The sequence below is a fragment of the Ranitomeya imitator genome, chromosome 3 (genome assembly GCF_032444005.1).
Source record: "Ranitomeya imitator isolate aRanImi1 chromosome 3, aRanImi1.pri, whole genome shotgun sequence".
NCBI lineage: Eukaryota > Metazoa > Chordata > Amphibia > Anura > Dendrobatidae > Ranitomeya > Ranitomeya imitator.
Window position 1 is genome coordinate 411,384,270 of NC_091284.1, and position 23,835 is coordinate 411,408,104.

At 43.6% G+C, this 23,835-nt stretch overlaps 1 protein-coding gene across 1 annotated transcript in view; it reads left to right on the plus strand.

Annotated features, from left to right (window-relative positions):
* The window catches only part of RUNX3 (RUNX family transcription factor 3), a 92,774-nt gene that overhangs the window by 26,832 nt on the left and 42,107 nt on the right, over window positions 1-23,835 (plus strand). The window contains exon 4 of the mRNA XM_069757129.1: window positions 3,017-3,184. Within this exon, the coding sequence (XP_069613230.1) occupies window positions 3,017-3,184 (168 nt within the window). The remainder of the gene's footprint in view (window positions 1-3,016; window positions 3,185-23,835) is intronic.

Below are 23,835 nucleotides of genomic sequence, written 5' to 3' on the forward strand. Positions count from 1 at the left end.
GTAAGTCATTTCTTAGGGTGCGTACACACAATGCAATCACAAGGTTTTTGTTGTAAAATAGAAGGAAAAAAAGCAACACAAAAGTATATTGTAAATCCAGTCTAAGTGTTCAAAGTGCAGAGCTTAGCTGCCGATGACAAAGTCAATTTGACTGCTGCGCTTTGCATAGGTAGCCTACTGAACTGAATGACAAAATGAATTACAATTCTTTTTAAAACAAATGAAAGCGAAGGATGTTCAATTCAGGGGACCGACAAATCTTGACAAATTGCCATTTTTTATGGTTCATTCCCACCTCCTTATTGGGAATCTGTTAGTAGGTTTTTGCCATGTAATATAAAGGGAGCATGCTGTATTGGTTAAAACATGGATATCAGCGATGCCTCTCTTATCAAGCTCCAAGGTTTTGTTATCTTGCAATTATTGTTTTAGCACTAGGAGCTTATCATTGTCTGAACAGCTGGTAGTCTGAGCCCTGTTCAGACACATCCACTAGTGTGATAGGCACATCACTGTTTATGGAGTTTGTACATGGAGAGCCTGGTGTGGGCGGTTTTAGCTTTCTCAGCTCTGCTTCATTTTAAATCTAAAAGCTCAGATTGTGTCAGATTGGCTGCACCCAGTATTATAAGTGATGCATCGTTGGATTCAGCTTCTACTTGCCTACATTAGGCTGCTCTCATAGGAGGTAGCAAAAACCTGCTGACAGATTCACTTTAAGGGTACGTTCTCATTTGCGTCTTTGGGCGCAGCGTCGTCGATGGATACCGACGCATGCGTCATGCACCCCTATCTTTAACATGGGGGGGCGCATGGACATGCGCCGGTACGCATGTGTCATTTTGATGCACCAGACAGGGCACGGACGACGCTACAGGTAGCATTTTTCATGCGTCACATTTCCGATAAAAAATGCATGCAACGCACTTGCGTCGTAAATGCGTCAAAAAAACACATTAGTGGCTATGTAAAATGCATAGGGCGCAGGTGCCTGCGTTGACCCGCGTTGGTCGACGCATGCGCCTTTTGAGTATAATGCAAGTGATGGGGTTTTTTTTAACCGTTTTTGATCTTCAATTCTATAGGACAACGCATGCGTCAAAAAACGCTGCGTTGTGTATGCGTTTGACATGCGTTTTGCGTTGCGTCGACGACGCTGCGCCCAAAGACGCAAATGTGAACGTAGCTTAACATCACCCTCAGGAGATCAGTCTAATATTTTTAAAGGGTTAATCTAACCTTAAATAGTTAAAATTTCAAAGTGCTCTTATAAACAAGCAACTTTGCAATTTTATTTCCTATAGAGCTGGTAAGCGCTGCCCTGTAGTTGGTTGGAAATAAAGGTGTCCTCAGCTTCAATACCACTGCTCTTCTTTGACGTTGTAGAGGCAAAGCTGCTGTTGCTTGCAGCTTCATAGCGCACATTTCATGCCACTGGCATGACGCAAGTCTAAAATGTCAATCAATCAAGGTCTCGCCCCTCTAGCAAGCAGAAAGCCGACATGCAGGGTAGCGGCATGTGCCTGTCGAAAAAGATGAGACAAACCCCTTCAAGTAAAGTAGTGATGTATTAGCATATACTGTTGCTCATTTGGGAATGTGTAGGTGTCCACTGATGTCATCGCTGAGGTGTTTAAAGCTACTATAACTAAAGCGCACCTCTGCAATTGTAAACAGACATATCCTAAGCAGAGGCAAATTACAGGAATCAGTCTGTTTGTATGTGCTGTGTTCAAGAAACATCATAGATGCTACTCTCCACCCACTAGTTCAGAGGTAACTGAAAATTAGAGATAGAGCCATCAGAAGAGGTGAAAAATGCATGATAGAAGTCACGTAATGGTCACAAGTAGAGTTATTTCTAGTGTACATATATGGCAGCTTATTATAGAAGTTACTTGAAATAAAAGGTACACTTCAAAATGTAATTTGGTCTCATAAGACTTTCTGATGTAATATTAATATTGAGCCTGAAGAATAAAATCCATTTTAAAGGTGTTGTTCGAGACGTAGATATTAATTACCTATTTTTATGATAGGTCATCAATATAAGATCGGTGGAGGTCCAGAGTCCAGTACCCCCCACATATCATCTTTCTGCAGCACCCATGGCGGCTGGATGTAAATAGTCTGCAGAGCTGAAACAGCACAGCTCCATTCATTGCGCTGTGGCCATTCTCAAGCGCTGCAGCTTAGTTCCAATTCACAAAAATATCATTTGCATTATGTAATGTGCCCCAGTGTGACCCCCATTGGCATACATTAAATGCTGTATCCAGAAAAGTTAATGCTAGCCTTAATGTTATTTCAGGGACTAACAAATATAACTGCTTACGGCCTGCACACGGGTACACATCCAGCTTTCCGGAACTGTAATGAAAAAAATGAACAAATCAGCCAATGTGAAGGGCACCTGATAGGAGATTGATGCTGCTCGAACCACAGGCAGCGAGTATCAGACAGTGGCTATGTTATTGCTGTCGTGCTTTGCTTTGAAACGCTGCAGCATCTCAGAGAAGAAACACTGTAAAAAGCTGACAGTGACAATGTGCGTTGGATGGCTACAACAGGGCAGGTCCATGGTGGCTTCTCTCTGCCCTGCTCTACAAGACTGACAAGTCTCTCCGTATACACACACATAAGAAGAGACTTTTCGTTCTAAGAGAGGGGAATGGGGAAAAGCGGACAGGGGACTTGCTCCTGACTAGTCAGCCGTAGCATCTGGTTACGTATGTTTCCTCTGAATCGCCACAGTGTTTTAGTGTAAAAGATACAATAATGAAGCCCTTGTCTGATCTCCTATCCCTTTAATACAGCTGAATATTTGCCATTTCAGGAATTGGTAAAGTTGGGTGACAGATCTAGTTGAATCTATAATGGCATACTGTACATGGAGGTTGCCACCCAGGGATCACGGAAATTGGTAATATTTTCAATAGAGGATATCACCGGTGCTCTTATGCATTAGTGACTTCATGGTAAATGCTCTTTGACTAATCATATCTGGATGTTGCAGGACACCGGCAAAAGCATGAAGAGCAGGCAAGCAAGCATTTCTCAGAGCGTTACGGTGATCTGGAGCTTATACGGAGGCAGGGGATAAGGGTTCAACCCAATCCTAACCCACGACCCTCACTGACTAACCCAAACCCATTTAGCAACCAGGCTCAAACACAAATACAAGGTAAGATGATCAGTTATTTATTCCTTTACATATTTACCTTGCATCATTTAGTGAGAAATAATATGGATAACATGAATATAAATTAACATTGATTACATGAATATTTAGAACAGGATTTATGGGTTAAAAGATTATCCAGGGTCCTGTTATTATACTGTACAATAAAACATTATTGTATGAAGTGGTCAAATTTAAAGCAGTTGTCCACTACTTGGACAACTTCTTCTCAAACCCCACGCTTATAAAGCTTATACTCACCTTCTGTTCCCGCATTCTCAGCACTCGCTTTCCCCGGGGCTCTCGTGCGGTGTTGTGACACCAGCATCCAATCAGCAATGGCATCACTGTCCCCGCCTTCGGACATTTAGAGCAGGAAGAGGAAGCCAGGGATCAGCTGCAGCCCAGACGTCCTCTTCATGTTCAAAACATCCAAAGGTGGAGACAGTGATGCCAGCACTCATTGGGCATCAGCGTCACATGTCACAACACCGCATGAGAGCCCCGGGGCCAAAGATTTCGATTAAGAAGTGGTTGTCCTCGTAGTGAACAAGCCCTTTTAGAACAGAACAACCATATCTCTAATTGTATAAATTCCTAGAGAATTGACATATATCGTTTGTTCTGATTCTGAAAAAGTACCTTTTTATCAGACCCATTTTTGCAGGGCAGGGAGTGTTAGGGTGTGATGCTAGATTTGGGGGAGCAGTATCTTGTTGTCAGACCCATTCTTGCAGGGCAGGGGGAGTTAGTTTGTGATGCTAGATTTGGGGGGAGAAGTGTTAGGGTTGGCGGATTGCACTAAATAAAATAAATAATAAAGCGCAATCACAACCCAGGGTCCATCGTGCAGAGATGGAAAACTGCTGCTAGTAAACAATGACAGAACACAGCGATTGCCTGTACACACTGGGTTAATGCCACTCTGTGTGAACAGGACGCTGAGTTCCAACCTCTGTTACTCCACAGAGAGGAACAGTAGAGAAATTAAAGAGAAGCTCTGCTACTGAGCTGTGTCACACACACAGAAACGAAAGAGCTGCTCTGCAACTGAGCTGTGTCACTCGCACACACAAACAAAAGAGAAGCTCTGCAACTGAACTGTGACTCGCACACAGAAACGAAAGAGAAGCTCTGCAACTGAGCTGTGTCACTCGCACACAGAAACGGAACAGATGCTCTGAGCCTAATACCCTGACTAGGGTTGTGCTTGCTCTGGAACTCTGCTGTGCTAATCGCACACATCTAGGAACCAGATGCTAAGCCAATGGCTAATTGCCCCCACAGACGCTAGCTGCCTGCTTATGTGTACAGTCCCAAAGCTGAGACAGACATACAACACTTGCAGACAGAGTGGAAGGGTCTACACCTCCATAGCCACACATAAATGATACTAGAGCGCCCATGAGCACCATTGGGTATCTCTTATAAAAGGCTCCACCCCAAACACTCACACCCAGTCGGCCAAGACACCACCACATCACCAGAGCAGGAGGCGTCTGACCACAAATAGGAAGACGTCACATCACGGACATTCTCACTAAGGTGACTACTGAACTTAGCCTCCAGAGGGTCAGGATTCAGCTGCCTATCACTGATTGCCATAGACTTGGCTGGAGAGCCCACATTAACCAAGTGTATACCATGAGCTAGAGCAAGATGCTGGGACTGATGTATGTGCTGAGCAGCACCTGCTGTGGCTGGAGCTGAATGGGAGACCACAGCGGCAGATAAGGCTTAGGATCTATGCCGCACAGCGGAAGAATCCCAACACCTACTAAGAAGTATGCTTTTATCTGATCCATTCTTGCACGGCAGAGGGAGTTAGGGTGTGATGCTAGATTGAAGGAGCAGTACCTATTTATCAGACCCATTCTTGCAGGACAGGGGGAGTTATGGTGTGATGCTAGATTGGAGGAGCAGTACCTTTTTATCAGACCTGTTCTTGCAGGGCAGGGGGAATTCGGGGGTGATACTAGATTTGGGAGAGCAGTACCTTGTTGTCAGACCCGTTCTTGCAGGGCAGAGGGAGGTAGTGTGTGATGCTAAATTTGGGGGAGCAGTACCTTTTTATCAGACCCATTCTTGCAGGGCAGGGGGAAGTTAGGGTGTCACACTAGATTTGGGGGAGCAGTACCTTTTTATCAGACCCATTCTTGCAGGGCAGGGGGAGTTCGGGGGTGATGCTAGATTTGCGGGAGCAGTACCTTGTTGTCAGACCCATTTTTGCAGGGCAGGGGGAGGTAGTGTGTGATGCTAGATTTGGGGGAGCAGTACCTTTTTATCAGACCTGTTCTTGCAGGGCAGGGGGAGTTCGGGGGTGATGCTAGTGTGACGCCCAGGAGACCGGGATACCCAGCACCGGACCAATGGAGTCTGTCTCTTGAGGGGGATGTCACGGGTGGCTTGACCCGGTGCTGTGGCCTCAGGCAATGCACAGTGTAAGAGGTATCGTGAGGGGACAGGCACTTACTTGATCAGCAGCAGGTTCTCCCAGCGGTGACGATCCCGATCCTGGATAGATGGCTATTGTCCAAATGAAAGACTGAAGCACTGAAACGTTTAACCAGTTTACTTTAACATAAAGGGATTTACAACCAGTCCTGTCACCGGAGTCTGTATGGGAACTCTGAGTTACTTTGACCCTGCCGGGGTCTTCGCCTCTTATTGTGCGCAATGTCTGTGTGGCCCTGCTGCTGTATGTGAACTGGCTGCCGGCCCAATCTGTCCCCTCCGGGTCCTGGTTCGACGGGCAACCCGAGTCCTTTTATCGGCTTACCCCCTCTGGGAGTACCGCTGAACTCTGTGTCTGTTGCTGCATCCGACCCTAGTGAAGCTGATATCACCTCACGTTTTTCCGGTTGCTGTATTATATATAATGAATACAGCCACGGATCCGGTATCCGTCTTTGCGCCTGTTCTGGGTAGTGATTAATGCTACCCGGTTCTCACAATGTCCTTTTTCTCTATCCCTCTTCTCCTCAGACCGGTGATTTAGGCCTGGTAACAGTCATAGGGCTGTTAGATATTCAACTGTATGACCTCTCACTTTCAGCTCCTTGGCCCAACTGCCATTTCTTCTCTCAGACCAGAATGGATCAAGGGGAGTCTCTGGAGCTCCCCCTTCTGGCCGGAGGTGGTAGTGCAGTTTTGCTATCTTAATATTTGTGTTTAGTGTCAGTAACTATTTTTGTGGCAAATACCCCTAGGGGTGCCACATTCCCCCTTAGTTAAGAACAGTACTCCGGGACTGTGGGACGATAACATTTTGAAATAACAATTAATATGTACAGAGTCTTAAAAATGAAAAGTTACAAAAAACCACTCAAGGAAACAAAAATAGAGTTCTGTAAAAAGTCACTTCAAATAGCGTCCATTAATACAGTTCTACCCTTGAAGGTACTCAATAGAAAGTCTAAAGAAAGTTCAAAAAGAGCAAAAAGCAAAGTTCAAAAAGCAGTCTTTCCGGAGCTTTGATTTAGTGCCTCCGGACTGATAACAAGTTCAAGAATATGCAAGAAGTTCATACAGACAAGTCTCTGTAGGTACTGGGCTTAAACGTTGCAGACTGATAACAATGACTATACTACATTTTCTGTTTAACTATATACGGCATAACATATATACAATTCACATTATGAGCTTTATAGTTGGTAATCTGCATACCTGGCCGGTAATTGACCCTGGGTACTACGCTGTGATCTACGTAATAGCGGTATCTCTTCATGTGGAGTACTACTGTCTACTGCGGATGTAGTATCTGCCCGCCCTGCTAAAGATAATTCCACGACTATGGAGTTGGCAAGTCCACCGTGAATGGGATTACTCTGACCAGGAATCTGTTCTTCCTGGCCTGGAACCTCCTGTAGTACGGGGTCAGCCTCCTCCTGTCTTGGGACTTCTGGTATTGGGTTCGGTGTTGGGTAAAAGGCCACCATGGGAACCACTACTTCACCATGGTATGTTAGTAGGGTTTTGGGAAAGTCTCCTATACAGGTGTGATACATTTCCTCTTCTTTTTCCTTTACTGGTTGGACCTGCATGGGTTGAATAACTTCTGGTTCTGGCTGGACAACTTCTGGCTCTTTCAATGCTTCCGGACATAATTTAAGATTGTCTCTTGACACTAGTACAGATGTTAAGCCTCCGTTTTTGCTAATGAGACACATTTTAGGATTATCCATTCTTGTTGGTAAAACTGTGTAGGGTACGGCTTCCCACTGATTGTCCAGTTTATTGGTTCGACGATTTCTCTTGAGCACTTGGTCACCCGGTCTTAATGGGGTCGCTAGAGCCTTCTGGTTGAAAGTTCGCTCTTGTCTTTCTCTAGTTTGCTGAAGGCTTCTTTCCACACTCTCTTGCACTTGGCGATACTGCTTTTGCCGTATGATATCCCAATTGGAGTCTTGAACTTCTGCGTCTGGTTTCAGAATTCCCATTTCTAGATCAATTGGTAATTGGCCGGGTCTTGCACGCATAAGGTAAGCTGGGGTGCAGTTGGTGGAGCTCACCGGGACATGATTATACAGATCCACCAAGTCAGGCAATTTCTCTGGCCATTGATTCCTTTCTGTCTCAGGTAAAGTCTTTAGTAGGTCTATTACAATATGGTTCATCTTCTCGCATAAGCCGTTTGTTTGTGGATGATAGGCCGTCGTCCGGATCTTTTTGCAACCATACATATTACAGAATTCTCTGAAGATCTCTGATTCAAAGGCTGTACCTTGGTCGGTGAGAACCTGTTCCGGATATCCATGGGGTCTACAAAAGTACGTTTGGAACGCTTTGGCTGCTGTTTTTGCTGTCAGATCTTTTACGGGTACTACTACCAAGAAGCGTGAATAATGGTCCACGATGGTCAAGGCATAGACATAGCCGGACCGGCTTGGTGTCAACTTCACGTGGTCCATGGCTACAAGTTCAAGTGGTTGTTTGGTGATTATGGGCTGCAGTGGTGCTCTTTGGTTCTTTTGATCGTTTCTTCTGAGGTTGCACGGGCCACAATTTCTGCACCACTGTTCGATTGATTTTCTCATCCCGACCCAATAAAATCTTTCTCTTAGAAGTACTTCTAACTTTTTCCAACCGAAGTGACCAGCACCATTATGGTAAGCTTCGAGGACCATCTTGACATCTTGTTTAGGCACGATAATCTGCCAAACCAATTCATGTGTTTTCGGATTGGTGTACCTTCTACAGAGCTTCCCTTGATACAGGAACATTTTGCCTCTCTCTTTCCAGAGTTGATGCGTCTCTTCTGGGGCATCCTCATCGGGATATGCACTTTGCTCAGTTAACAGTTCCTTCACCAACTTCACAGCCGGATTGCTGTCTTGGGTGTCAGCCCATCTATGGTGTGCTAACGGATTAAAATTCACCTCTTGTTGTTTCTGATAGGTACTTGACTGATGATGTTTTGCCTTGGGATGATGGAAGGCTGGTAGTTCAATTTCTTCAAGCTCCCCTGTTTCTTCTTCTACATCTCTCAAGTGTGGCATCCGGGATAGGGCATCGGCATTTCCATTCTTGCGACCTGCTCGATACTTGATCTTGAAGTTGTAATTAGATAACCGGGCTATCCATCGCTGTTCTAACGCACCTAATTTGGCTGTGTCCAGGTGGGTCAACGGATTGTTGTCAGTATAGACAATAAATTCTGCAGCAGCCAGATAGTGTTTGAAACGTTCAGTCACAGCCCAAACTACTGCCAGTAGTTCCAATTTGAAGGAGCTATAATTTTCTGGATTTCTTTCAGTAGGCCGGAGCTTTCTACTTGCAAAGGCGATGACTTTCTCCCGACCTTCTTGCTTTTGTGACAGCACCGCTCCTAGTCCCACATTACTGGCATCGGTGTAGAGGATGAAAGGTTGATGGTAATCTGGGTATGCCAGAACCTCTTCTCCGGTTAGTGCCTTCTTTAGTTGTTCAAAGGAGTCTTCCCTTTCATCGTTCCACTGAAAAGGAGGGTTTCGGTTTGAAGGCTTCTTCGTCTGCCCTACCAAGGCGTCTTGCAAGGGTGCTGCCAATTTGGTAAATCCTTTTATAAATCTGCGATAGTAACCCACCAATCCCAGGAATTGCCTCACTTCTTTTGCGTTGGTAGGTCTTGGCCAATCCCTTATGGCGCTTATTTTCTCGGGATCCGGTGCTACTCCCTCCGAACTCACGATGTGTCCCAGGTACTGTACCTTTGGCTTGAGAAGGTGACATTTGGATGGCTTGATTTTCATGCCATACCTGGATAAGGCTTCGAACACTTCTGCCAGGTCTATTAAGTGTTGTTCGTAAGTCTTTGAGTAGACGATCACATCATCTAGGTACAGGAGGACGGTCTCGAAGTTCTTGTGTCCGAGGCAGCATTCCATCAGCCGCTGGAAGGTACCGGATGCGTTGCAGAGTCCGAATGGCATGCGATTAAATTCACATAGACCCATTGGTGTGGTGAATGCCGTCTTTTCCTTATCTCTCTCAGCCACAGGGACTTGCCAATACCCGCTTGTTAAGTCTAAGGTGGAAAAATAATTAGCAGATTTCAAAGCAGTCAAGGACTCTTCTATCCTAGGCAAGGGGTAGGCGTCTTTATGGGTGATGTTATTAATCCGCCGGTAGTCTACGCACATTCTCATGGTTCCGTCCTTTTTTTTGACAAGCACTAGAGGGGCCGCCCAGGGGCTACAGCTGTCTCTTATTACCCCGGCCTGTTTCATTTCCCTCAGCATATCTTTTGCACATTGATAGTGAGCGGGCGGTATGGGTCTATATCTTTCTTTTATTGGGGGATGGTCACCTGTGGGGATTGTGTGTTCTACCCCTTCTATCCGTCCGAAGTCCAATGGGTGTTTACTGAAGACTTGTTCATATTCCGTCACTAGCCTATACACCCCTTGTTTTTGATGGGTAGGTGTTGAATTTATGCCCACGTGTAGCTGTTGGCACCAATCCTCCATTTCTCCATCTGAGCCATTGCCTTCCACCTGACAGGTTGGTTCTAAGGGCTCAATGGTTGTGATGGCATTGTTGTCAACAGTATATAGCTTTGCCATTGTAGCATACCTTGGCAAAGTGACCTCTTCCTCTCCACAGTTCAAAAGTCGTACCGGCACTCGTCCCCGGTGTACCTCGATTATCCCTCGTGCTGTGAGTATAGTGGGCCTGCTGTCGGTGTACACTGGTTCTATTAAGGCTTGATAATCTCGTCCCTTAGTACCAATGGCTGCTCTACACCATACCAGCATTTCTGTTTTTGGTGGGATTACAATAGACGTTGAATCACTTACCCTCACACTGCCGATTTCTCCACCTGCAACTTCTACCTGTTGCCTTAACATCAATACTTTTATTTCCCTCCGGAGAACTCTCTGCTGGCAGGATTGGGCAGTTTCAGCAATTTGCTGTAAGACAGAAATGACTTCGGAAAAGCAGTTCTCTAACACATTCATTCCTATCAATACAGTTGGTTCACAGTTCCGCCGGTCAACATCAACAACAATTATACCCTGTTTCTTCAATTCTACTTTACCAATCTTTATGGTCATCTCCCTGAATCCTAGTTTCGGCACCAACTTACCATTACTGGCCCATATATCTAGTTCAACATCAGAGGGCCCTTTATCAATATCTGTATCAGCCCAGTACCTCTTATAAAGGATATACGGTATAGATGAAATCTGGGAACCTGTGTCCAGCAAAGCGTTGAGGGGCATTCCGTCCAGCACGATAGGGATAATGGGTCGTCCTCCGATGTACCTGTCGTGCCAGGGTGTTGGGCCTTGAAAGTTCCTTCCTGCGAAGCGGCCCGCATTCCCAGGGGATTCCCGTTTAAATCACAATCTCGTGCAAAGTGGCCTGGCTGCTGGCAACGGCGGCAAATGGGCTGTCCATCCGGTTGGTAGCGGTCGCGGGGTCGTCCTCTCCATGTCGGGTATCTCCAGGGTCTCATCCATGGAACACCTTCTCTACGGTTTGACAACTCCATCTTGGGTCCTCTCATCTCCTGCATGGCTTTAGCCATTGAAGCAACAACATCAGTTAAAGAGTCAAGCTTTTGTTGAAGATCCTCATTAGTACTGGGCCCCAGGGGCTTAGCAATGGCCCCGGACATAGCTGATGTCACTGGCACTCCCTGTTGTTGAGGTGCCTCTGCCATAGGTTGCGCAGGATCCTGATCCCGAGGTGCCTCTGCCAGCTGGAGACGTATAGCGCTCTCCTTTAATTGAGCAAATGTCAATTCAGGGTTCTTAAAAACAAGCATGCTCACATGCCCCCGGTGAGAAGGGGTGTAGAGTCCCTCCATAAATTGATCTCTTAGCAGTTTATCCGCTCCGGTGTTAAAAATGGGTTCAGCCAGTGTAAGTGATTTAAGGGCTTCCTGCAGGTTTAAGGCAAAGTCTCTCACGCCCTCATTAACTTTTTGTTTGCAATTAAAGAATCATATTTTAGCTTTGCTGCTGGCAGTGGTTTCAAATGTAGCTTTTAATCCAGCAAATATGCGTTCAACAGTGCCTTTTAGATCAGCTGCCCATGCTGTGACTTCTCGCTTAGCATGGCCACTTAACTGCATCATCAGGAGACTAACACGCTGAACTTCACCCACAGGGAACATGTCAAAATGGGCCAGCATCTTTTCTCTGAAATCGTCAAGGGTATTAGGCTCACCTTCATACATTGGAAGCCACGGGCCACCTGGGGTATATGGCATCAGCACCGGCATGATGGGCGCCACTCCTTGCACCGCTGCGCTACCAGACGCTCTATCGACACTTTGTCTTTCAGCTGCATTAGCGCCGCCGGGTGCTGCGGCGTCTCCGTGCTGCGACATACTGTGCCCCCTTTGTTAATCCGGATCCTTCCGGTCCTCCGCTTCCGTCGGGATAGTGTAGATTCGTTCCGCTGTGCAGCAGGATTGGTTTTCCCCTTGCTCTGACGTCAGAGCGCTCAGCTTGGTGCCGCCCACAATGACACGCCCCCTGCTGCTCCCGCCCGCCGCGCGCTCTGTAATAGCGGATTCTGAAGTTTTTCAGTTAGACTGGGGCTCAGGTAATGGCGTAGCTCAATTAACAGTCTCGCGCCTAACGGTTATGAGGTGATTACCTCAGGGGATGGCGGCCATCTTTACTCCATTATAACCAATGGGGAAAAGTCACTTTCAATAGTTTTTAATGGGAAATGGAATTTTCTTTAATAAAGTCAATTTTCACGATTTTTCATCCAAGTTTTCAAAGTTTTGGGCTCCAATCACGGCACACAATACCCGGTATATGGGCTGGCTCTATCCTGTTCGTGACGCCAATTGTGACGCCCAGGAGACCGGGATACCTAGCACCGGACCAATGGAGTCTGTCTCTTGAGGGGGATGTCACGGGTGGCTTGACCCGGTGCTGTGGCCTCAGTCAATGCACAGTGTAAGGGGTATCGTGAGGGGACAGGCACTTACTTGATCAGCAGCAGGTTCTCCCAGCGGTGACGATCCCGATCCTGGATAGATGGCTATTGTCCAAATGAAAGACTGAAGCACTGAAACGTTTAACCAGTTTACTTTAACATAAAGGGATTTACAACCAGTCCTGTCACCGGAGTCTGTATGGGAACTCTGAGTTACTTTGACCCTGCCGGGGTCTTCGCCTCTTATTGTGCGCAATTTCTGTGTGGCCCTGCTGCTGTATGTGAACTGGCTGCCGGCCCAATCTGTCCCCTCCGGGTCCTGGTTCGACGGGCAACCCGAGTCCTTTTATCGGCTTACCCCCTCTGGGAGTACCGCTGAACTCTGTGTCTGTTGCTGCATCCGACCCTAGTGAAGCTGATATCACCTCACGTTTTTCCGGTTGCTGTATTATATATAATGAATACAGCCACGGATCCGGTATCCGTCTTTGCGCCTGTTCTGGGTAGTGATTAATGCTACCCGGTTCTCACAATGTCCTTTTTCTCTATCCCTCTTCTCCTCAGACCGGTGATTTAGGCCTGGTAACAGTCATAGGGCTGTTAGATATTCAACTGTATGACCTCTCACTATCAGCTCCTTGGCCCAACTGCCATTTCTTCTCTCAGACCAGAATGGATCAAGGGGAGTCTCTGGAGCTCCCCCTTCTGGCCGGAGGTGGTAGTGCAGTTTTGCTATCTTAATATTTGTGTTTAGTGTCAGTAACTATTTTTGTGGCAAATACCCCTAGGGGTGCCACATTAGATTTGCGGGAGCAGTACCTTTTTATCAGACCCATTCTTGCAGGACAGGGGGAGTTATGGTGTGATGCTAGATTGGAGGAGCAGTACCTTTTTATCAGACCTGTTCTTGCAGGGCAGGGGGAATTCGGGGGTGATGCTAGATTTGGAAGAGCAGTACCTTGTTGTCAGACCCGTTCTTGCAGGGCAGAGGGAGGTAGTGTGTGATGCTAAATTTGGGGGAGCAGTACCTTTTTATCAGATTCATTCTTGCAGGGCAGGGGGAATTCGGGGGTGATGCTAGATTTGCTGGAGCAGTACCTTTTTATCAGACCCATTCTTGCAGGGCAGGGGGAAGTTAGGGTGTCACACTAGATTTGGGGGAGCAGTACCTTTTTATCAGACCCATTCTTGCATGGCAGGGGGAGTTCGGGGGTGATGCTAGATTTGGGGGAGCAGTACCTTTTTATCAGACCCATTCTTGCAGGGCAGGGGAAAGTTAGGGTGTCACACTAGATTTGGGGGAGCAGTACCTTTTTATCAGACCCATTTTTGCAGGGCAGGGGGAGTTCGGGGGTGATGCTAGATTTGTGGGAGCAGTACCTTGTTGTCAGACCCATTCTTGCAGGGCAGGGGGAGGTAGTGTGTGATGCTAGATTTGGGAGAGCAGTACCTTTTTATCAGACCCATTCTTGCAGGGCAGGGGGAAGTTAGGGTGTCACACTAGATTTGGGGGAGCAGTACCTTTTTATCAGACCCATTCTTGCAGGGCAGGGGGAGTTAAGGTGTGATGCTAGATTTTGGGGTAATATTTATATCATGTACCTAAGACATCAAGATACCTAATCAGAGCCCTTATTACACATACATTCAGACTACAGTCTGAAAATCTTGCATGAAGCAAGACTGCATAACTTGTTAAAACCTTCAACTATCCCATACTGTTTCCTCAAAGCTTATAGGTTCCATGTTGTCACTTTTGCTGGCAGTGTAACTGTTAACAGTATTTTGGGATTGGAAACAAGGGCTTTTTCATCTCTATGGGAAATGCCCCCAGGCTAGAGGTATTTGGCATGCAATTAAACAAAACACTGGCGAGCTGTCATTGGAAAGCCTGTGCTACTGAAAGGCAAGCACGTGAATGTGTGTGCATCTGTGTATTTAAAGGCACACATGTATTTCTGATCCTGTGGTCAAACTGAGAAAGCATTATATAACGTCGGTCCCACAATGTTTTCTCCTGTGGCAAGGGGACAATTAATTTGGTCAAAGGGACTGAATAAGTTATTGTTGCAACTGCACCCTCCCACGAGAACAAAATAGAAAGTATTTTTAATTTGGGCTCATAACACATACAACCACACATATAGAAAGAAGACCATGGATATGATGCAAAATGTATGCTCACTGCCTCTCATCTCCCACTACACACATTAATATGCATATGTTCTTGACGTTAAGAAGCACATGTGTCATCAAGATGTTTCACGCAAAGTTAGTTTCAGATGACTGAAATGCACCCACATTTTAGTATCCAGTATTCGGCTACAACACCGGGACCCCCATGATTCCACTCAATGACACTTAGATTACCATAAAGAAGAATTATTGAGAGGGACGTTTTGGTTACAGGCTCTTCTGCCCATCTGCAATCGGCCTAACTATAATTTACGCTGTCCAACTGATGACGGAAAGATCAACTAAAATCATTGTAAACCTAGGATAAAAATAAAAGGAGCAAATACCCTGCAGTAAGTAATAGTACATAGTACAACACAGGGTACTTAGTTGACACTATTTTGATCAATAGAGCATGAAGCCATCCCCCGACATCATGGTGTACACAATCAGGGTGCTCCCTAACTTTTGTAGTTCACCTCGCTATGATGGTGGCACAGTAGGACTTAAAGGAGTATTCCCATCTCCAAGATCCTATCCCAATATGTAGTAGTAGTAGTAATAATAATGATAATTGCAAATACTTCCAATTAGAAATGTAGTATAGTTTTTCTGATTCACTACAGTGGGGCAAAAAAGTATTTAGTCAGTCAGCAATAGTGCAAGTTCCACCACTTAAAAAGATGAGAGGTGTCTGTAATTTACATCATAGGTAGACCTCAACTATGGGAGACAAACTGAGAAAAAAAAATCCAGAAAATCACATTGTCTGTTTTTTTAACATTTTATTTGCATATTATGGTGGAAAATAAGTATTTGGTCAGAAACAAACAATCAAGATTTCAGGCTCTCACAGACCTGTAACTTCTTCTTTATGAGTCTCCTCTTTCCTCCACTCATTACCTGTAGTAATGGCACCTGTTTAAACTTGTTATCAGTATAAAAAGACACATGTGCACACCCTCAAACAGTCTGACTCCAAACTCCACTATGGTGAAGACCAAAGAGCTGTCAAAGGACACCAGAAACAAAATTGTAGCCCTGCACCAGGCTGGGAAGACTGAATATGCAATAGCCAACCAGCTTGGAGTGAAGAAATCAACAGTGGGAGCAATAATTAGAAAATGGAAGACATACAAGACTACTGATAATCTCCCTCGATCTGGGGCTCCACGCAAAATCCCACCCCGTGGGGTCAGAATGATCACAAGAACGGTGAGCAAAAATCCCAGAACCACGCGGGGGGACCTAGTGAATGAACTGCAGAGAGCTGGGACCAATGTAACAAAGCCTACCATAAGTAACACACTACGCCACCATGGACTCAGATCCTGCAGTGCCAGACGTGTCCCACTGCTTAAGCCAGTACATGTCTGGGCCCGTCTGAAGTTTGCTAGAGAGCATTTGGATGATCCAGAGGAGTTTTGGGAGAATGTCCTATGGTCTGATGAAACCAAACTGGAACTGTTTGGTAGAAACACAACTTGTCGTGTTTGGAGGAAAAAGAATACTGAGTTGCATCCATCAAACACCATACCTACTGTAAAGCATGGTGGTGGAAACATCATGCTTTGGGGCTGTTTCTCTGCAAATGGGCCAGGACGACTGATCCAGGTACATGAAAGAATGAATGGAGCCATGTATCGTGAGATTTTGAGTGCAAACCTCCTTCCATCAGCAAGGGCATTGAAGATGAAACGAGGCTGGGTCTTTCAACATGACAATGATCCAAAGCACACTGCCAGGGCAACGAAGGAGTGGCTTCGTAAGACGCATTTCAAGGTCCTGGAGTGGCCTAGCCAGTCTCCAGATCTCAACCCTATAGAAAACCTTTGGAGGGAGTTGAAAGTCCGTGTTGCCAAGCGAAAAGCCAAAAACATCACTGCTCTAGAGGAGATCTGCATGGAGGAATGGGCCAACATACCAACAACAGTGTGTTGCAACCTTGTGAAGACTTACAGAAAACGTTTGACCTCGGTCATTGCCAACAAAGGATATATTACAAAGTATTGAGATGAAATTTTGTTTCTGACCAAATACTTATTTTCCACCATAATATGCAAATAAAATGTTAAAAAAACAGACAATGTGATTTTCTGGATTTTTTTTCTCAGTTTGTCTCCCATAGTTGAGGTCTACCTATGATGCAAATTACAGACGCCTCTCATCTTTTTAAGTGGTGGAACTTGCACTATTGCTGACTGACTAAATACTTTTTTGCCCCACTGTATGTCTCTTTCCTCATGCGCAGGCATTGCAGGACCTTAGGTATCCATGGATACAACCACTGATTTAGTGACAGCTAGTTGCCAGTGGTCGTAACCATGGATACCTAATGTCATGCAATGCTTGCGCATGAGCAAAGAGACCTAGTGAATCAGAAAAACTATACTACATTTCTAATTGGAAGTATTTGCAATTATTATTATTATTACTACTACTACTACATATTGGGATAGGATCTTGGAGATGGGAATACTCCTTTAAGTGTAAAGCTATATAGAAAAAATGTCCAGCCCAAAAAAGGGAGCCACGCCACTGTAAGTACAAAGTACAAAAAAACTAAAGCAAAACCAAGGAAATGAGTGAAAACATATGTTGGGTTAAATGAAATATGTATGCGCACAGTAACACTGTGGCAAATCATTCTAAAAAAAATGTACTGGATAGAAAATATTTCCAAATCATCAAATATTTCTCAGAGTGGTTAAAATTAAATAAAATCATACTTAACTATGCATATAGATGAGCGCAAGTACTCGTCACTCGAGTTTGCCTAGGGTGCTGGTATATGCTTGAGAGAAATGTGGAGCTTGCCTGACAAACATGAGCAATGTCTAAGAGCCGTGAAACATGCGGCTGCGGGGACTCGAACATGTCACTCTAGCACCCGTGATACTCGGTGCATACCTGAGCACCCTAGGCAAACTTGAGCAACGAACACTTGCACCCATCCCTACACAGGGGAGCTAGGCAAAGCCCAAGCGTTCCAGTATGTGGAGGTTTCAGGGTAAATAGCTGTCTAATCTGTAAGGATGCCTTATATAGAATCCATCAGCCGGTTTTTGCTATGTAATCTGAGGACAGCATGAGGAAGAGGTAAAAGCACTGAACTCAGCAATGTGTCACTTATCAGGCTGTGTGCTGCTGTTTACTTACTATGAAGGTTTTATCACTATACTATTATCATTGCCTTGACTAGCTGCTTTGTGCCAACTCATCCAACTCCACCTCCTCTGTCATACAGTTCAGTATCAATAGACTATGTACATAGAGAGTTTGATGGGGGCGGGGGCAGCTTTCTGAGCTCGGCTACATGCTACATCTAAGAACTCTAATTGTATCACAACTACTGCACCCACTAAACTAAGTGATACATCATTGGAATCAGGGTCTCTTTTCCTACAATATGCTGCGCTCAGACGACGTAGCAAAAACCTGGTGACAAAATCTCTTTAAGTCAATAGTCTAAAGGCATCTCATAAACCGTATATGAATATCTGCTGAACCTGCCGATTTTGGTGTGACTGGCTGACAATCTAATATTTATGAGGGTTTCTGGATTATGAGAAAAGGAAGTTAGTTGGAATTTTAATGCCTGATCCTTTTTTTTTTCGGGGAGAGAAGCCGCTGTCTGGAGTCTAACAGCAGTTTTATGCTTTATGTCAAAAACACAAGAATCCTAAGCTGAGCTGAGTGCTCATGTGTATGAAGGGTCGGGAGAGATATGACAACAAACGTTCAGCTGACAGCTTTTTCATATCTATGGCCACTATATGAAAACTCCAACTACAGCTGAAAATTCAGTTCCTCGACATTTTTTTTAAAGTTTTTTTTTCAATCCAGTGAATAGAAAGATCATTTGGCATGATCTAGATAACAATTGACAAAATAACAGAAAATTTGAGAATATCACTTGCGTAAAGGAAGGGCATGATGAAAAGGCGTAGAGAAGTCATATTGTAAAAGGTGCGAAAAAGCAAGGAAAAGGAAATAGAATATAAAATTCTAATGAAGGAACAGTAGATGAAGTTGTGAAGTTTACGGGCAGAGGTGTCAACTGATCACAATTTCAGAGAACTTAATATCCTGGGGCTATAGGGCTTATAGAAATACCAACATGTTAAATGCAGTGTTGAACCTATCGCTATATATGCAAGTATCTATAAAGACCTTAGTTTCTTCTGTAGTAGGTGTAAAAGTCCAATGATGTAATGATATTCAATGAAGGACATATAAAATGTGCTTGTTGCATGAAATAAATGATATGAATAATTTATTATTTAGTAAAGTTATGGTATATAGCCAAATCAGTTCTCATGCTTCGCACTGACGAGGGCCAACAGCCCGAAACACCGTGTCTGCGAATTGAGATTCTGATTTGGCTTTCATTCTAAGTCATATTGCAAGACTTGTAAGTCTGTGCGCCCACGTGGCATTCTTTATGCGTTTCTGCCGCAGCGGAAACACTTAAATAATGCATTCCCATGCAATCCTATGGGATGCCACAGTTGCTGTACCCATGCTGCGTATTTTCCCGCTGCGGAATCTCATAGCGGTAAAATCCGCAGCATGTTCACTATTTCTGCGAAATCGAGGCGATTCCGCCACCATAGGATTGCATTGAAAAGCTCACTTTATGCATGTGGCTATGCCCATCATACGTAAAGTGAGCACTTCATGTGCGGATGGTACCCAGAGTCTGAAAGAGAGGAGAATCTCCTCCAGGCCGGGTACCATATTCCTGTAAAAAAAAAAAAGAATTAAAATAAAAAATAGGGATATACTTACCTTCTGATGGCCCCCAGAGTCCTTCCGACTCTCAGCGGTGCACGCGGCTGCTTCTGCTCCCAGGAATGCATTGCTCTAATCGCCTGAGATGACGTCGCGGTCACGCGACCGTGACATCACAAAGGTCCTTCGTGCAAAGCATCCCTGGGAACGGAATGTACCCGGAGCGCCGCTGAGGAGATCGGGGGCCGTCGTAAGGTGAGAATAGCCATATTTTTTTTATTATTTTAAACATTTTATCTTTTACTATTGATGCTGCATAGGCACATCAATAGTAAAAGTTGGTCACACTTGTCAAGCACTATGCTTGTGTGACCAACCTGTCAATCACTTCTCCAAGCGATGCTTCAAATCGCATGGAAAAGCGCAAGCATTCTGCAAGCTAAAAACGCTTGCAAAACACTTGTGTTTTGCAAGAAAATGCATACGAATTCCACATGCGTTTTACCCGAGGTAGGGAGTTGCGGAAATGCAAAAATACATTTTTGCAACGTGGGCAGTAGGATCGCTACTACCAACAGGTGGCGCTATAGAGTTCAAGTCCTCTTTCTCTCTGAAGAGGCAATTTGCATATTAGTAATGAAAGGACATTTTTCATTCCCACCTCTGATTTCTCAGACAGCATTAAACCAGCATTAGGGCTCTTTCATATGAGCGTATTATATGGACATGTAAAAATCAAACAGTACACTGACAAATGTAACTCAACAGACCTGCCACAGCATGCACTATTCTCTTCAATATTTTGGATGAGACTCGCCTATTCAAGTCTATGGGTGGGTGGACAAAAAAAATCATCCCATATACAGTAGATCATCTATATAGTATCCGATTTTTACTGATACATTGCCATTATTCACATAGGAAACTGTACTTGATCATGTACATTTTAACCAGTTGATATATAAATACGGATGCCACACGGATGCAGAAAATAGGGACACAGATGAAACATGACCATAAAATACCGACATATGGATGATACATGGGCTTAAAAAAGGACACACGGATGAGACATGGCCATAAAATACATACACAGGGATGAGACATTGACGTAAAAATTGATACACGGATGAGACATGGACATAAAATACGAATATACAGATGAGACATGGACGTAAAATATAAATATACGGATGAGACATGGACGTAAAATACGAATATACGGATGAGACATGGACGTAAAATACGAATATACGGATGAGACATGGACGTAAAATATAAATATACGGATGAGACATGGACGTAAAATACGAATATACGGATGAGACATGGACGTAAAATACGAATATACGGATGAGACATGGACGTAAAATACAAATATACGGATGAGACATGGACGTAAAATACGAATATACGGATGAGACATGGACGTAAAATACAAATATACGGATGAGACATGGACGTAAAATACGAATATACGGATGAGACATGGACGTAAAATACAAATATACGGATGAGACATGGACGTAAAATACAAATATACGGATGAGACATGGACGTAAAATACGAATATACGGATGAGACATGGACGTAAAATACGAATATACGGATGAGACATGGACGTAAAATACCAATATACGGATGAGACATGGACGTAAAATACGAATATACGGATGAGACATGGACGTAAAATACGAATATACGGATGAGACATGGACGTAAAATACAAATATACGGATGAGACATGGACGTAAAATACGAATATACGGATGAGACATGGACGTAAAATACAAATATACGGATGAGACATGGACGTAAAATACAAATATACGGATGAGACATGGACGTAAAATACAAATATACGGATGAGACATGGACGTAAAATACCAATATACGGATGAGACATGGACGTAAAATACGAATATACGGATGAGACATGGACGTAAAATACGAATATACGGATGAGACATGGACGTAAAATACAAATATACGGATGAGACATGGACGTAAAATACAAATATACGGATGAGACATGGACGTAAAATACAAATATACGGATGAGACATGGACGTAAAATACAAATATACGGATGAGACATGGACGTAAAATACGAATATACGGATGAGACATGGACGTAAAATACAAATATACGGATGAGACATGGACGTAAAATACAAATATACGGATGAGACATGGACGTAAAATACGAATATACGGATGAGACATGGACGTAAAATACGAATATACGGATGAGACATGGACGTAAAATACCAATATACGGATGAGACATGGACGTAAAATACCAATATACGGATGAGACATGGACGTAAAATACGAATATACGGATGAGACATGGACGTAAAATACAAATATACGGATGAGACATGGACGTAAAATACGAATATACGGATGAGACATGGACGTAAAATACAAATATACGGATGAGACATGGACGTAAAATACAAATATACGGATGAGACATGGACGTAAAATACAAATATACGGATGAGACATGGACGTAAAATACCAATATACGGATGAGACATGGACGTAAAATACGAATATACGGATGAGACATGGACGTAAAATACGAATATACGGATGAGACATGGACGTAAAATACAAATATACGGATGAGACATGGACGTAAAATACAAATATACGGATGAGACATGGACGTAAAATACAAATATACGGATGAGACATGGACGTAAAATACAAATATACGGATGAGACATGGACGTAAAATACAAATATACGGATGAGACATGGACGTAAAATACAAATATACGGATGAGACATGGACGTAAAATACAAATATACGGATGAGACATGGACGTAAAATACGAATATACGGATGAGACATGGATGTAAAATACAAATATACGGATGAGACATGGACGTAAAATACAAATATACGGATGAGACATGGACGTAAAATACGAATATACGGATGAGACATGGACGTAAAATACGAATATACGGATGAGACATGGACGTAAAATACCAATATACGGATGAGACATGGACGTAAAATACGAATATACGGATGAGACATGGACGTAAAATACGAATATACGGATGAGACATGGACGTAAAATACAAATATACGGATGAGACATGGACGTAAAATACAAATATAAGGATGAGACATGGACGTAAAATACGAATATACGGATGAGACATGGACGTAAAATACAAATATACGGATGAGACATGGACGTAAAATACGAATATACGGATGAGACATGGACGTAAAATACGAATATACGGATGAGACATGGACGTAAAATACGAATATACGGATGAGACATGGACGTAAAATACAAATATACGGATGAGACATGGACGTAAAATACAAATATACGGATGAGACATGGACGTAAAATACGAATATACGGATGAGACATGGACGTAAAATACAAATATACGGATGAGACATGGACGTAAAATACAAATATACGGATGAGACATGGACGTAAAATACGAATATACGGATGAGACATGGACGTAAAATACGAATATACGGATGAGACATGGACGTAAAATACGAATATACAGATGAGACATGGACGTAAAATACAAATATACGGATGAGACATGGACGTAAAATACAAATATAAGGATGAGACATGGACGTAAAATACGAATATACGGATGAGACATGGACGTAAAATACAAATATACGGATGAGACATTGACGTAAAATACGAATATACGGATGAGACATGGACGTAAAATACGAATATACGGATGAGACATGGACGTAAAATACGAATATACGGATGAGACATGGACGTAAAATACGAATATACGGATGAGACATGGACGTAAAATACGAATATACGGATGAGACATGGACGTAAAATACGAATAAACGGATGAGACATGGACGTAAAATACGAATATACGGATGAGACATGGACGTAAAATACGAATATACGGATGAGACATGGACGTAAAATACGAATATACGGATGAGACATGGACGTAAAATACGAATATACGGATGAGACATGGACGTAAAATACGAATATACGGATGAGACATGGACGTAAAATACAAATATACGGATGAGACATGGACGTAAAATACAAATATACGGATGAGACATGGACGTAAAATACAAATATACGGATGAGACATGGACGTAAAATACAAATATACGGATGAGACATGGACGTAAAATACAAATATACGGATGAGACATGGACGTAAAATACAAATATACGGATGAGACATGGACGTAAAATACGAATATACGGATGAGACATGGACGTAAAATACCAATATACGGATGAGACATGGACGTAAAATACGAATATACGGATGAGACATGGACGTAAAATACGAATATACGGATG